Source organism: Exserohilum turcica, assembly GCF_000359705.1.
Source record: "Exserohilum turcica Et28A unplaced genomic scaffold SETTUscaffold_18, whole genome shotgun sequence".
NCBI lineage: Eukaryota > Fungi > Ascomycota > Dothideomycetes > Pleosporales > Pleosporaceae > Exserohilum > Exserohilum turcicum.
The window spans coordinates 400590-415485 of record NW_007360003.1 but is presented as its reverse complement, the minus strand read 5'-3'; the positions used below and the strand labels follow the sequence as shown (position 1 = coordinate 415485).

At 56.1% G+C, this 14896-nt stretch overlaps 7 protein-coding genes across 7 annotated transcripts; 5 read left to right on the top strand and 2 right to left on the bottom strand.

Moving 5' to 3' along the window:
- Nucleotides 1-1121: 1121 nt before the first annotated feature.
- SETTUDRAFT_177055 (uncharacterized protein) lies at nucleotides 1122-1744 on the bottom strand. The gene is made up of 2 exons (XM_008026448.1): nucleotides 1357-1744; nucleotides 1122-1249 (listed from the first exon to the last, which is right to left on the bottom strand). The coding sequence occupies exon 1, from the start codon at nucleotides 1692-1694 to the stop codon at nucleotides 1515-1517; it is 180 nt and encodes a 59-aa protein (XP_008024639.1). The 5' UTR covers nucleotides 1695-1744; the 3' UTR covers nucleotides 1122-1249; nucleotides 1357-1514.
- Nucleotides 1719-3026, top strand: SETTUDRAFT_109047 (glycoside hydrolase family 7 protein; the record flags this gene model as incomplete). The annotated part of the gene is made up of 2 exons (XM_008026447.1): nucleotides 1719-2336; nucleotides 2388-3026. The coding sequence occupies 2 exons, from the start codon at nucleotides 1719-1721 to the stop codon at nucleotides 3024-3026; spliced, it is 1257 nt and encodes a 418-aa protein (XP_008024638.1).
- Nucleotides 3027-3818: 792 nt separating this feature from the next.
- On the top strand, nucleotides 3819-4496 carry SETTUDRAFT_168898 (uncharacterized protein). The gene has a single exon (XM_008026446.1). The coding sequence runs from the start codon at nucleotides 3977-3979 to the stop codon at nucleotides 4295-4297; it is 321 nt and encodes a 106-aa protein (XP_008024637.1). The 5' UTR covers nucleotides 3819-3976; the 3' UTR covers nucleotides 4298-4496.
- Nucleotides 4497-4587: 91 nt separating this feature from the next.
- On the bottom strand, nucleotides 4588-5934 carry SETTUDRAFT_168897 (uncharacterized protein). The gene is made up of 2 exons (XM_008026445.1): nucleotides 5472-5934; nucleotides 4588-5379 (listed from the first exon to the last, which is right to left on the bottom strand). Exons 1-2 carry the CDS (start codon nucleotides 5928-5930, stop codon nucleotides 4675-4677), a joined length of 1164 nt encoding a protein of 387 aa, XP_008024636.1. The 5' UTR covers nucleotides 5931-5934; the 3' UTR covers nucleotides 4588-4674.
- Nucleotides 5935-6470: 536 nt separating this feature from the next.
- On the top strand, nucleotides 6471-9198 carry SETTUDRAFT_150343 (uncharacterized protein; the record flags this gene model as incomplete). The annotated part of the gene is made up of 2 exons (XM_008026444.1): nucleotides 6471-7771; nucleotides 7839-9198. The coding sequence occupies 2 exons, from the start codon at nucleotides 6471-6473 to the stop codon at nucleotides 9103-9105; spliced, it is 2568 nt and encodes an 855-aa protein (XP_008024635.1). The 3' UTR covers nucleotides 9106-9198.
- A 562-nt stretch (nucleotides 9199-9760) lies between these two features.
- Nucleotides 9761-11410, top strand: SETTUDRAFT_150342 (uncharacterized protein; the record flags this gene model as incomplete). Its single annotated transcript, XM_008026443.1, has 2 exons — nucleotides 9761-10265; nucleotides 10317-11410. 2 exons carry the CDS (start codon nucleotides 9761-9763, stop codon nucleotides 11294-11296), a joined length of 1485 nt encoding a protein of 494 aa, XP_008024634.1. The 3' UTR covers nucleotides 11297-11410.
- A 609-nt stretch (nucleotides 11411-12019) lies between these two features.
- SETTUDRAFT_28054 (glycoside hydrolase family 61 protein) lies at nucleotides 12020-12824 on the top strand (the record flags this gene model as incomplete). The annotated part of the gene is made up of 3 exons (XM_008026336.1): nucleotides 12020-12074; nucleotides 12134-12460; nucleotides 12541-12824. The coding sequence occupies 3 exons, from the start codon at nucleotides 12020-12022 to the stop codon at nucleotides 12822-12824; spliced, it is 666 nt and encodes a 221-aa protein (XP_008024527.1).
- Between the last annotated feature and the right edge of the window lie 2072 nt (nucleotides 12825-14896).

Here is a 14896-nt window from a genome sequence, read left to right as displayed (position 1 = left end):
GGCCAAACCGCTCCCGTCGACGTTTCACCATTTGTGGCATCTACACCTGCTGATTTCCCAAGGCGGAGAGACGCCCCAAAACAGGACCAGTAGTCGGACGCTAATCCCCGATTACGCGTAGATATTCTGTGCCGCATACCCACTGGGCCGCATCAAGATACCTGGCCACTGTTAAAGACAAGGCGACCCTAGCGGCAGCAAAGGAAGAGTCTTTCCTAGCACCTCGCCACAGTGTGCTTGCAGCCACTCGAGATCCACCCACGCAAAGTCTGGCCCAAGGGGCAACGGCAGCGTGCTGGCTGTCGCATCTCGTCTTCACACCCATTTGGGGCATACGAATGAGCGCATCCGCACGCGCCTCGCCGGACCTCGCCTAGCCCGTTCCACTTGGTCCCTATTATTTTCCTTGGAAGACATACCTGTTTTGGACGCTGGCCATGCTCCTCTATGACAAGCCTTGGACGCACGCGCTGTCGCATCTTTTTACAGTCGCATATTTTGACACAGCGCAGCACTTCGACATGGCCCAGTGGTAAGAGCAGCTGGTACGACTCCACCACGTCTGTTGCAGCGTCGTCCCACCGTCTTGAGGCATTTCGACAGGCGGCCGTCGTTCATAGTGGTCCTTGATGGTGGCCCTGATGGTGGCCCTGATGGCGGCCTTGATGGCGGTCCTTTATAGTCAATGATGAGCAACGTGCGACAATGGACTCTACTCACCTTTGCGGGATTCGTTTCAAACTTATAGGTAAAAATCTGCTCAAGGGGCATGCTGAGGAGCCGTGTTTGAAACACCAAAGTCGGTTTGCGCCTCCACCAGACGAGGCTGAATGACTAAGCCGGCTAAGCGCCGGAAGGGGGACTTTGATTTTCCGACGTGCTTGCTGCGCGGTGCCTCGCTTTAACTGAAACTGGCTTGGAAAGCACAGCTATTGTCTGCGATGGCGGGCCGTGGATGCGGTCTCTGGACCTGAAGTTGAGCGTGCCTCGCAGGCTATAATCAGGGCGGAAATCATGCTCAGCGCGCAGCCAGTAATATCCTCCGGGAGCCGGAGCCAAGACGTGTTGACTCGCTGCTCCGCGTGGCGGAAGACGCAAAATATCGGGGCTTGATCTAGTGGGCGATGGTGGCGTTTTGTGCATGGCTGTCATGTTTTACCGGTGCCTCTATCAGTCGGCGTGGATGGTCGCACAAAGCATAGCAACGAGCCTGGCCAAGGGCATATTCAAGGGCTTTCTTTGAGGCAGACTGTTGATTATTAGCCTTAGCACTGCAAGCAACTATGGGTTGCAGCATGAGATCTGTTCCTCTTTGGAACAAGCGCCACCGTAGAAACCCAAACCGGGTAAACGCACCGTATCAATACTCTCTCCTGCGGGGCCCCACAATCAAAATTGATATATTCAACCAAGCAAAAAGCTGGCACAATAGATTGAAGAAGTTTCCACGCTTCTTCTTTGAGCTCCACCAAGAGCCTCCTCGCCGTTAGGACGATGTTTCGAAACGGTGGACATCACGAGGACCAGTCTAGATAAGGTACCTGGCCAATGGGGACGGTGCCTGCTTTAGATGAGAGGGAAATGGTCTTGTCAAAAGGAGCCATTCCGACCCGGGTCGTTGTCCAGAGGAGCAGTATAAGTAGAGTAGAAATTCCAATGAAACAGCTCGCCACCCACCACTCCTTCACCAGCATCAGTCTTTACTCAAACAGCCCCCAATGGCACGTTACGCGCTCCTTGCTGCAGCCCTGTTGGGTTTGACCGTTGCTCAGACCCCAGGAACGACTCCTGAAGTGCACCCCAAGCTCACCACATGGAAGTGCACCAAGCGCGGTGGATGCAAGGCGCAGAATACTGCCATTGTCACGGACGCGGCCGCCCACAACATCCACCAGAAGAACAACACGTCTTTGGGCTGCGGATCCTGGGGTAACGGCCCTGACCCCACGGCGTGCCCTACCAAGGAGGCATGCGCGCAGAACTGCATCATCGAGGGCATCTCGGACTACTCGACCGTGGGTGTGTTCACCAAGGGCAGCGACCTTCGCCTGGACATGTACAACCCCAGCGGCGGCTTTTCCAGCCCCAGGGTGTACCTCCTGTCTGAAGACGAGAAGAACTACCAGATGCTCAAGTTGACCGGCAACGAGCTGACGTTTGACGTCGACATGTCCAAGCTTCCCTGCGGCATGAACGGTGCCCTGTACCTTAGCGAGATGAGGGCCGACGGTGGTCGCTCCAAGCTCAACCCCAAGGGAGCTGCCTACGGCACGGGCTACTGTGACGCACAGTGCTTTGTAACCCCGTGGATCAACGGTGAAGTAAGTAGAACTGGTGTTTCTTTGTTGAGTAACTGACTGACTCTGTCACAGGGCAACGTCCAGAAGCAGGGTGTGTGCTGCAACGAAATGGACATCTGGGAAGCCAACAGCCAGGCGACTCAGATTGCGCCGCACACATGCAGCAAGCCCAGCCTCTTTGGCTGCACGGGCGACGAGTGCGGCAAGACGGGTCTCTGCGACAAGATTGGCTGCGCAGACAACCCGTACAACCAGCGCGGCGACAAGTCGTACTACGGCCCGCACCTCAAGGTCGACACGACGCGCCCCTTTACCGTCGTAACGCAGTTCCCCGCCAAGAACGGCGTGCTGCAGGCAATTGTGCGCAAGTACGTGCAAGACGGCGTTGTGATTGAGAATGCCACCAAGAACATCATCATGGACCAGGCATACTGCTCGGCGCAGGGCGGCGCGGAAATGTACAACAAGCTCGGCGGACACAAGGGCATGGGCGACGCCCTATCCCGCGGCATGGTGCTGGCCATGAGCGTGTGGTGGGACGAGAGCGGCGCCATGCAGTGGCTCGACAGCGGCGCCTCCGGACGCTGCAACTCGACCGAGGGCTTCCCAGCTGAGATTCTCAAGAAGGTCAAGAACCCAACTGTGACGTTTAGCAAGATCAAGTGGGGAGAGATTGGCTCAACTTTTGCCGAGAAGAAGGCTGCGTCCAAGCGGTGGGAGGCTTAGAGCCGCGGTGACGGGGGCGGGCGGTTTTAATTGACGTGTATATATTGAGAGATTGAATGACACTGTACATATCTGACGAGGTCATTAAAGTATATCCGATAAACGTAAATAAAGTGCATATCCGAACATACCGGTTGATGCGTCATGCCATGCGTATATTATCTTGAAGCAGAAATTTTTCACAGCTGCATTGCTCCCGCCGCAAAAATTCCCCAGTGCAGTCTAGCATTGCGCTGTGCATGACTCTGACCGGGCACCCAACAAGTAGACGACGTGACGTTGGACGTGTGGATAAGAAATGGTCCATATGTAAGCAACGCCAGCTTACCAAGCTGAGCACCCAAAAGCAGAAAACACTAGTCTGTATTGGGCACCGCCGGTGAACCGTGCTTTTGACTCACGCTCACGGTTGTGACTGGCTTCTCAGCCCTTTTCCCCCGTCTCCTGTTCTGGGGATGCGCTTGGCTGCTTGCGGTGTGCGCCCTTTTGCACGACATGCTGTATATCCGCCACCGGCACACGCATGTGGGGGAAATGTGGTGCGAGTGCTGGGTCATTGGTTGGAAGCATGTTCCACGAGGCAGGCAGTGAGGAAGCGAAGGATGCTAGTTGTTTTTCTTAGTAGAAGATGGAGAGAGAAAAACGCTGGGTAAACGGAAGACTCATTGCTAAGCATACATGTGGCTTTTGCTGGAAGAGGGTGGATGGGGAATGGAGGGAGCGTGTATAAGAAGGGAGGCGTGGGTGGTGAGGTTGAGGTATCAATCAGACTCATCACTGGCATTACGAATTCAGTTTTCTATCTGAGCTTTGTTGAGGAAAAGAAAAGAAAAGCAACTATTGGATTATCGGAATATACATTTTGGGGAACCAAGTCTTTTGTCGGTTATCTTTTCAATCAACCATCCATTCAGCTATCCAGCTATCCATCAGCAACACCACATCCCAAAATGTCACCATCATCATCGCCGCGTCCCAGCATGTCCACCACCACCACCACCATAGCAGCAGACGCGCAATCGACAAAATCCTCGACCTCGACAATGGCATCCACAAAAACGCTCCTCAAGTCTCTTCTCCCATCGTCAAAGCGAAACTCGGCTTCATCAACTTCAAAACGCACAACCAAGGCGGAGGAAGAGGAGACTAGGACGGAGAAAAGGAAAAGTAAAAGTAAAAGTAAAAGGGCAGAGGAATCACCCGAGGAAAAGGCAGAGCGCAAGGCAGTCAAGGCCGAGGCGTTGCATGCGTGGGCGTTGCATCGGTCGTGAGGATGTGCCTGGGAAGAAGGATATGAAGAAGAAGGAGATGCATGAGCTACTGTGAAGAGTATTTTTGTTTAAGAGGGGTGGAGAGGAAATGTAGAGCCATGTCAAGTATGAAGTAGGCAGGGTATCTAGAAAGGGGGTTATGCATGTTTGACATGAAGAAATAGAGCTATAGCGTGGCATATATCCGTGCATAATAGCGTTAATGGGACTTCTACGATCTTTTTGCCAGTTTGAATTGAGAATGCTGTTTTGAATTGGTGTTTTTGCTGCACATTCAATGTAGCAGAATTGGGGGTGAAATTTGTTTTATCTATCCCTGGAAAATCATAAATCATAATCAATCATCGACATGCTTGTAATTGCTCCATGCCCGCAACCTACACCTCCTTGTTGGGAACCCCGCCGGGCAATGTCTGCACCTTTTCTTGGAATAGCCGCTCGGCGCCTTGCCAGACGGGTGTTGTGGCGCGGTCCTTGAGGGCCATCAGGCTGGGCAATAGGGCATTGCTAAAGGCTTCTGAGGATTCACGGGGAAGGGCGGACGGGAGATGGTCGATCGAGATGACCGAGAGCCTGGGACCACTGTCTTGGACGGGCACCTCGACTGTGGGCTTGTCAAAGGTTGTGTTGATGTTGTAGATGGGAATAGGGTTGTGGGGGTTGGTGGTGTCGCATGAGACGTCGCACACGACGCTCAGCTTGCGGTTGGGTGCCTGCAGGCTCTCCTTGCTGACAAAGGGCGGGATGGGCTTGGAGAGGTAGATGCAGTTGACGAAAATGTCCGACTCGATAATCTCGGGGTAGGGGCCATCGCGCTCCTTGGTCTCGGGCAGATCCCACTTCTTGATGTCGGCACAGCCAATCTTTTCGAGCAGGTCGACGGCACCCGAGCCACAGCGGCCGAGGGCGCCTAGCACCAGGCTGGAGGGCTTGCGGCCGGCAATCTTTTCGCCCACAGCCACATCTTCCTTGAGCTGGGCGATGAGCTCATCTTCGTTGTTGTAGTACCCGCGGCCTTGGGTAAATTCGCCAAGGCCAGGGAGGGGCTCGCCGTTGGGGTGGGTGAGCTGCCAGGACCAGGTCTAACGAGTCAGCACTGCCACTACGTCTCTCTCTCTCTCTCTCTCTCTCTCTCTCATACACTCTCGCACTCTCTCGCACAGTCTCTGCATACCTTGGTGGCGAGGGCAGCGCCAACGAAGCCGGCATGGTAGCCAAAGGCGGCGACGCGTCTGCCCGACTCGTCCTGGAGGAACTCGAGGTCGTAGAGAGTGCCGCCGCCGCGGGGGAAGCGGGCCAGCACGTGCTCCCAGCCGCCCTGCTGCTTGTAGCAGTGGGCAAAGTGCACAAACGTGTGCTCGAGCGGAAAGTCGTCCTCGGGCAGCTCCTTGAGGCCGAGGATGATGTGGTCCTTGGGCGCCGTCTTGTATGCGCCCTCGTCAATCAGCGTGGCGCCGGCGTGCTCAAACTCGTCGTCGGCGAAGATGCGGGCATAGTTGGGGTCCTTGGGCGAGCGCTCGACCAGGACGGGGTAGCCGGCGTCGAGCAGCTTCTTGGCCGTGGTGGGCGTGAGGCACGAGCGGTGCTCGAGCGGCTTGGCCTCTGCGCGGGCGTGGAGGGTGGGGAAGGCCATGGCTGGGTGGTTGATGTGGGTGTGGGTGTGGGTGTGGTTGTTGTTGTTGTTGTTCAATGGCAGCTGCAGCGGCGTCTTGATAAAGGCACGGGCACGGATTTCGGAGTGAGGCGCGGACTAAAGCCAGGCACCGCCGCGATGACTCCATGGCGAGGCGGTTTTTTTTTCCGGCGGGCGCCCAGCACGGGAGCTCCGACAGCGGCGCTAGCACTTGGATGCATGGGATGCCAATGCAGGACCGCTGGGGAACGTGGGCCGGTTGGGGTGAGACAGACATTGGATGCGCTCTGACCGACTGACGTTAGAAGCTAGCAGAGAGGATTCCGCCCGCCCGCCCGCCAGCAGAAAAAAACCACCATGCCGCTGCATTGTCCATGCTTTTCCTTTACTCCTCCTGCTGCTCCTCGCCACGGAAGCGCTATGCCCATGCCTGCTGCACCCGCCAGACGGACCGCCGCACTCGAGCACAAGGACGTGGACTGACGGGGACTGACGGCTGCGGCTACGTAATCCACCAAGACCCAACACCGCCCGGCGACCATGACGGCATCCAGAGCTTCACACTCGCGCGAGTCGTCGACGGCCAGCGTCCGCCATGCACACGCGCCCGCCACGCCCAGCCAGCTGCGACAGGCCCATGTGCCCTCGGACTCGTCGACGTCGCCCGACACGGCCATGCACCGCCCGCTTTCCTACTACCATGACGATGATGATGACAATGACGACGGCAACGCCAACAGCAACACCAACAACACCAACAACAACAACACCACCACCACCACCACCTCCTCCTCCTCCACCGCGCCCTCGAGCAGCGCCCCTCCGCCAGACGCCGCCGTCATCGTGTCCACGGCCGGCATCCAGCCTACGGCAGACGCCTCGTCGGCGGCGCACCTGACGCGCCAAAACGTCGGCGCTGCTGGCGGCATCATAGAAATCGACCTCGAGCCCACGGTGCGCTCGCGCCTGCTGCAACACCACGACGCGGGGCAGAGGCCGGCCACGCACCGCAGCTATGGCAGCTTCGCGGGGAGCATGCACTCGGAGCAGAGCTTCGGCGGCGCCTTCCCCGGCAGCCAGCAGACGCCCGACGAGACGCATGCGCTGCTGGGCGACGCCTTTGCCGACGGCGTCATCAGCCAGACGGGCCCCGGCAAGACGAGCACCACGCGCTGGCTGGCCGAGCGCCACGGCATCAAGGACAAGCGCATCATGTACCTCAAGTACTACATCCCCATTCTCAACTGGACCCAGCAGTACAAGTGGCGCTACTTCAAGGGCGACCTGGTGGCGGCCGTCACCATGGCCTCGTTCTACATCCCCATGGCCCTCTCGTACGCATCCAACCTGGCCCACCTGCCCCCCGTGCACGGCCTGTACAGCTTCGCCTTCAACCCGCTCATCTACGCCATGCTGGGCACGTGTCCGCAGATGGTGGTCGGCCCCGAGGCCCCGGGCTCGCTGCTCGTCGGCGAGATTGTGCGCGAGAACATCAAAAAGGGCACCACGCACGACGACGACGGCAGACGCAACGCCGAGATTGCCGGCATCGTGACGTGCATGGCGGGCGCCTTCATCCTCATTGGAGGCTTCTTCCGCCTCGGCTTCCTCGACAACGTGCTCAGCAGGCCCTTTTTGCGCGGCTTCATCAGCGCCATTGGCGTCGTCATCTTTGTCGACCAGTTGATACCGCAGATGGGGCTGGCCCGGCTGGCCGCTGACCAGGTGTCGCACGGCAGCTGCCTGGACAAGTTTGTCTTCCTCGTGCGCAACGTGGGCAATGCACACGGCCTGACGTGTGCCGTGTCGTTTACTGCCTTTGCCATCATCATGTTCTTCCGGTGCGTGTGCACGGCTTGGCGCCGGTTTTTTTTTCTCCATTTTTTTTCTTTGCTAATCAGCGTGCAGGGAGTTCAAGAAGCGCGTGCAGCCACGCTACCCGAATGTGGCATACATACCAGACCGCTTCGTCGTGGTGGTGCTTGCGGCCGTCGTCACGTGGCAATACCGGCTCGACCAACACGGGCTGGCGGTGCTGGGCGAGGTCAACTCGAGCGCCAAGCTCTTCTCGGTGCACTTCCCGTTTGAAATGTCGCACCTCAAGTACGTGTCGGATGCCATCAACACGGCCCTCATCATTGCCATGCTCGGCTTCTTCGAGTCGTCGGTGGCGGCCAAGTCGCTGGGCAGCGGCGACCACAACAAAGAGGGCGTGCAGATGCCGCTGAGCGCCAACCGCGAGCTGATTGCTCTGGGCACGGCCAACATCACGGGCGGGCTCTTCATGGCGCTGCCCGCGTTTGGCGGCTACGGGCGCTCCAAGGTCAACGCCTCGACGGGCGGGCTGACGCCGGTGAGCTCCATCCTGCTGTCGATGATTACCATTCTGTGCACCGTCTTCATGCTGCCGTACTTTTACTACCTGCCCAAGGGGGTGCTGTGCGCCATGGTGTCGGTGGTGGCGTACTCGCTCGTCGAAGAGGCGCCGCACGACATCAAGTTCTTCTGGAAGATTGCGGGCTGGTCGGAGCTGATTCTCATGGGGCTGATTTTCGTCATCACGATTGTGTGGGATCTCAAGCGCGGCATCGGCGTGGGCATCGGGCTCTCGATCCTGCGCCTCATCCGCCATTCGGTCCGGCCGCGCATCCAGATTCTAGGGCGGGTGCCGGGAACGACGAACCAGTTCACCAACGCCGAGCATCACCCGGGCGACGTCGAGTTTATTGAAGGGTGCCTGATTGTCAAGATCCCAGAGCCGTTGACGTTTGCCAACACGGGCAACCTCAAGACACGGCTTCGGCGCCTCGAAGACCACGGGACCAGCCGGGCCCACCCAGCGTTGCCGCGCGTGCGGCGTGCCGAGCACAACAAAAACATCATCTTTGACGTGCACGGCGTGACGTCGCTCGACGGAGCGGGGACGCAGGTGCTTGCGGAGATTGTCGAGTCGTACATCCAGCGGGGGGTGCGCGTCTTCTTTTGCAGAGTGCCGCAGGAGTCGAGTCCAGTGCACAAGCTGTTTGAGCGCAGTGGCATTATTGAAATGTGTGGCGGGCCCCGGCACTTTGTGCAGAGCGTGGAAGAGGCGTTGCGTATGACGGAGCTGGAGCGGCTGACCGAGGATTGCCCGAGCTCGGCGGAGAGCTCTCGCGCTGAGTCGAGTCGGGCATGACGGGTAGTCGAGTGTGCATGGTGTGGGTGGGTGTGTGCAAGTATAGGCGTCAGCCAAGACAAGACCGTAATACAACAATACAGACGACAGTGCATAGAGTTTGGTGCCCCGTCCCGCTTCCGACAAACACAGGTACGCGACCCGACGCTCTGCCTCAGCCGCGGGGATACAGGTGTCACGGGCTCGTCATGAGCTGAGCTGAGCTGACACGTCTCGAGAAGGGCAGGGCGGCCGTTCAGTTGGGCCGAGAGCAGCGCCAACCCCACGGATGCGGGGAGAAATGCTTATCTGTGGCTAGCCGGCCAACCAAGCTTTGCGGCACCTTTGGGCTGCCGGCATGTTGCGCCGACTTTTTCTCGGCCAAGAGCCGCCTAGCAAGTCTTGATGGCGCTTAGCATTTTCTTGGTGCGCCTCTGCAGCCTTTGCAGCCTCCTGCAGCCTCTTGCCGTCTTCTGTGGCGCTCGCTGCAAAGACTGACTGGCCCAACGACCCCCCCCCCCCATGGCCATGCGGGGTTGCGGGGAGGCGTGCCACGGGGATGCCGACTTCACACGCCCCCGTTACGCACCCATGGCCAGGCAGACGTCTATAAGAAGCCAACTCCCGTTCTGCACTGACATGCCCCGCCCAGCCACTCGCGCTGCCGACAATCGCAATGGCAGACCAAAAGTACACCGCCGAGCAGCGCGACTATGTGCCAGCATCGCCCAGCATGACCGTGGGCCGCTACATGGCAACCCGCATCCCCACGCTCAAGCCTGCCCGTGACAAGGTCGCCAACCCCATTACCCTCCTCCGCATGCTCAATCTGCAGCAGTGGCTCTTCTTCCTCGTCGCCTTCTTCGCCTGGACCTGGGATGCCTTTGACTTCTTCACCGTCTCCCTCACCATTGACAACCTTGCCAAGACGTTTGGCAAGACCAAAGCAGACATCACGTGGGGCATCACGCTAGTCCTGATGCTGAGAAGCGTGGGCAGTATCATCTTTGGCCTGGCTGCCGACCGCTACGGGAGGAAGTGGCCCTTTATCATCAACAATCTCCTCTTCATCGTCCTCGAGCTCGGCACTGGCTTCTGCTCCACCTACAATGAGTTTCTGGGCGTGAGGGCCTTGTTCGGCATTGCCATGGGTGGCTTGTATGGCAACGCTGCTGCAACAGGTAAGTCGTCTGTTTTTCTCTGTGCCCTTTCAGCCGCTAATGTCGCCACAGCCCTGGAAGACTGTCCCGAAGAGGCCCGCGGAATCATGTCGGGCATTCTGCAGCAAGGCTATGCGTTCGGCTATCTCCTTGCCACCGTCTTTGCACGTGCCTTTGTGGATACGGTTGGCCACGGATGGCGTCCTCTCTTCTGGTTCGGAGCAGGGCCTCCGCTCCTTATCATCCTGTTCCGCCTCTGCCTGCCCGAGACCAACACATATCTCGAACGCCAGCGCATCCGCGAAGAACAGCCCAACGCAGCCAAGGCATTTGTCCAAGAGGGCAAGGTCGCCTTGAAGCGCCACTGGCTGCTGCTCGTGTACCTCGTCCTGCTCATGGCCGGCTTCAACTTCATGTCACACGGCAGCCAGGATCTGTACCCGACCATGCTAAAGAGCCAATACAACTTCTCGGCCAACCAGGTTACCGTCACCCAGGTCGTGGCAAACCTGGGCGCCATGGCTGGCGGCACAATCGTCGGATACTCTTCTTCCATTTTTGGGCGTCGCATCAGCATCATCGTCATGTGTGTCGTTGGCGGTGCATTGCTCTACCCATATACCTTTACCTCCAGCGAGGCTGTCATAGCAGCTGCCTTTTTCGAGCAGTTTTGCGTCCAGGGCGCTTGGGGCGTTATTCCCATTCACCTCATGGAACTCTCGCCCGGATCGTTTCGGACCTTTGTCGTCGGAACTAGTTACCAGCTCGGCAACCTCGCTTCCTCGGCTTCATCTACCATTGAGGCGACCATTGGCGAGAGGTTCCCCCTGCCACCAAAGGGCGGCTCCTCACGGTACAAGTATGGCTTGGTCATTTGTATCTTTATGGGCTGTGTGTATGCCTATGTCATCTTGCTTACCGCACTGGGACCCGAGTATAGGGGCAGGAATTTTGATGTTGCTGTTGACGAGGACATGGCGGTCGCCACTGGCACAGAAGGCAAATATGAAACGCAAAAGCAATTCGAGGATATCGAGGCGCGGCAGCGCTAGTGAAATGGTGCTTCGGCTGTCCTGCGGCTTCAGGTCGCTTCACAGGAATGCATCGTTGTCCAGCCTCAAGACCGTTGCAGGTATCCCTCCACTTGAACGACAATGTAGAATTGGTCATACAGAACAGTTACATGTCAATGAATTCTAGTCACGAACATGTTCAATTCACTTCACTCCTTGGGTGCTCGGTGCTTGGGCTTGGCTGATATTGTTTCACCCATACCATGAGTGTTCTATCAATGGCGTCTAGACTAATGTGGAGAAGCATTCATATCGGCTAGCCCATGTGATGCCCTTTCCCAAGTCGTAGATTGTCACGGCGACTGCATTGACGTAGGCAATCTACGCGGTTTTTGGCATGCGAATGCCTGATTGGCCGCGCGACTTCACCCGGAAGCAACATCCGTCACTAGCGCTGCCCTACCAGTACGGGTCTGGCATCCCGCACATATTATCCTCATATCGTTGCAATCTATGCCACACCTCATGTCCGCCTTGTCCGGACCTCGCGTGCCAGAATCTTTTGTCCCATGGGCGTTTGGCCTCGATGGACCAAACTGCCGGTGGCTGTGTCTCGATGAAGCAGGTGCTCTCTCCTCGGACAAGGGCCATAACACAGCGTGTATATAAGGAGCTGGACAAAAGATGCAGATGCACATTCCCCAACCGCATATCCATCCATCTGCACACTCAGCCTGAAATCCAACCCCCCTTGCGGCAAACATGCAGCTCACAGCCATCCTGCTGGCCGCCGCGGCCTCCCTGGCCAACGCCCACTGTACCACCATGCCCTTTTCGCCCAGCCACGGTATGAAAACACGACTGATTCCCTCGTAGACACGCTCCCCAGCGTCAACGGCGACGCCGCATGGTCGCACACCCGCCAGGCCAAAAACTGGCAAGACAACGGCTTCGTCGGCTCCGTCACCAGCAGCGACATTCGCTGCAACCAGCTCAAGGCCGGCACCTCGACCCTAACCGTCGCCGCCGGTTCTTCCGTCAAAGTCTCGGTAAACCCAAGTGCATACCACCCCGGCCCCTTCCAGTCGTACCTTGCACGCGTACCCGATGGCGTCGACATCAACACGTGGGATCCCACGGGCGCAGTCTGGTTTAGGATCTACGCCGAACAACCCAAATTCGGGAGTCAATTGACGTGGTTGGGTGAGTTCTCTCTCTCTCTCTGTGAAATCTCCTCGTGAAAGCTGTCTATAAGCTAATATTCGGCATTTTCCACGCACCAGGCGCATCTACCTACGACATCAAGCTGCCGTCATGCATCCCCGCGGGCAAGTACCTGATGCGCAACGAGCACATTGCCATCCACACTGCGTCGAGCGTCGGCGGCGCCCAATTCTACCTGTCGTGCGCACAGCTCCAAATCACCGGTGGCGGAAGCACCAACCCGCGCGACCTCGTGGCTTTCCCCGGCGCCTACAAGGCCACGGACCCCGGTATCCTGATTAACATCAACTACCCCATTCCGACTAGCTATGTTAACCCTGGTCCCCCGACTTTCACCTGCTAGGACTAGTCTTGGTTAGTGCTGGGGCTGGTGCTGCGTGGAGTGGGAGTGGGAGTGGAATGGGAATAGGAGCGTTCTCTATGTAGGATGAATGGATTACAGAGGATGTAGATATCTATTATATATGAACACTAAAATACATACACTCTGCTGTATAAATGTACATACTATACTAGTACACTGTTCCCTTGTCCATCGGATGAACGTTCCTCCTCCTCCTCCTTTTCCGTCTGATGTCATCCCAGCATCCCAGTATCCACGTGCCTTATTCTTCTCCTTGTCGTAAATCCCTGCACATGTATGGATTTACTTACTCGCCATATGGCAGGGGTTTTGATATATGTTTGGTACCATGTTGGCTTGCTTTCTTTTTTTCTTGCTTTATTTTTGGCTTCGCGGATAGATGCTGTGACTAAAAGAACTTGTGGTACTGGGTTATGTATGTAGTTGTTGTTGCTGTGGATATGTGAAATGGAGTTTCTGGCTCTTCTTCTTCTTCTTCTTCCTCCTCTTCTTCCTTTTGCATTGAAGTCCCTGGCCCGAGGTCTACGTGAAAACGTTTTCGCATCGCTTCGTGTAGCTTGGGGATTCTGGACAGTCTTTCCGAGACATATACTCCCAAGTATATATGTACTATTTCGGTCTCAGATCAGCATGTTGAGGATTGATCGAGGATTTTGCTGGTCGGCTTGGTTCTTGTTTGTTGGGTATGTATCTAAGTAGAGTTTTTGGCCTTGATCATATCCTACTTTGACTCTTTTGTTGTGAGCGATTGGTTTGGTTTGATGGTAGAAATAATTTATAGCATCAGCTGCGACTAGTTATGTGGGTGTCTTGTAGAAAGGATGCATGCATTGCATGCAGAGATGTCAACAATCAAGCTGAGTCAAGCTCATCAATCAAGCTGGATTGACTCAACGGTCAAGCTGAGTCAAGCTAAGCTCATTAAGCTGTATCAAGCTGTATCAAGCTCGTCAAGCTCATTAAGCTGAGCTTGATAGAGCTTGATGAGCTTAATACGCCCGTGCGTAAAAAAAGAAGAATAACTATGAACTCCTTTACGTAGGCTACTAATCTATAGTAACGTTAACTCTTACCTCTATCTCTAATACTATACGTGTTAATTTATTATATATATCTTCTTATCTTACCAATTTCTTGATTGCAAGCATGCCACTAAAAAGACGCGTCTAAGCTATTGTTGCTACCCCACCGAAGCGGTCTCGGGGCGTGCCCCGCGGTACTCTAAGCCAGCCTATATCTATCGAAAGCCCGCCATCATCCTCTCGCTTATCACCTCGTCAAGCTCTAGTTGAAGCGTCCTAGGTATCGAGCTTCGAAGCGCGGCTGCGCGAAACGCAGGCTCGAGAAGCTATCATCCCACCCGCTGACGGCAGCGAGGAGGCAACGATAGCTTCTAACGAGCTTGCTAGTATAGGCTTCGACGAACACCTAGTAGACGCCTTTGAAGGTCTTGACTGGGACCACTTTCCTTAGTATATGAAGCCTTTGGCGTCGCAGCGCGGGAAGAAAAGCTGGATATACCTTTATGGCTACCGCGTCGCGTCACGGCTTAATCCTAGACGCTACTACTTTATATGCCGCTTTTGCTATAAGCAAAAGTTTATTAACGCTGGTGTCTATTGTATATATAAGACAACAAGATCAACGTTAGCAGCCCAACGACATCTTGAGGAGGACAAGCCTGGCCATGGCTACAAGACACCCGAGAAAGTTGATGCTGAAGTACTCAATACTATCCAGGCTGTGCTTACTGGCGATCGAGTTAGCCAAGCAGTCGCGAATGAGCTCTCTGGCTTTAATATCCAGCGCTTTAGGCTTGCAGCAGTTGCCTGGATTGTTGAGACTAACCAGCCACTTTCTACTTTCGAGTCGCCAGCTTTTTGGGACCTTATCGCGTCAGCTAATCCACAAGCAGAGAAAGCTTTATAGACTTCCTATAATAGCGTCTCTAGTTATATCATGCGCCTGTACGACTACCTTAAGCCGCGGGTTATTACAGCGCTGTCACAGGCACAGAGTAAGATACACATCAGCTTTGACGGCTGGACAAC

Bases quoted from the DNA above. Each gene is read 5' to 3' on its own strand.
- SETTUDRAFT_168897 (XM_008026445.1), bottom strand. From the start codon at position 5,930: ATGGCCTTCCCCACCCTCCACGCCCGCGCAGAGGCCAAGCCGCTCGAG. The intron at 5,380-5,471 runs GTATGCAGAGAC...CTGACTCGTTAG, and splicing joins GCGCTGCCCTCGCCACCAAG to ACCTGGTCCTGGCAGCTCAC.
- SETTUDRAFT_177055 (XM_008026448.1), bottom strand. From the start codon at position 1,694: ATGCTGGTGAAGGAGTGGTGGGTGGCGAGCTGTTTCATTGGAATTTCT.
- SETTUDRAFT_168898 (XM_008026446.1), top strand. From the start codon at position 3,977: ATGTCACCATCATCATCGCCGCGTCCCAGCATGTCCACCACCACCACC.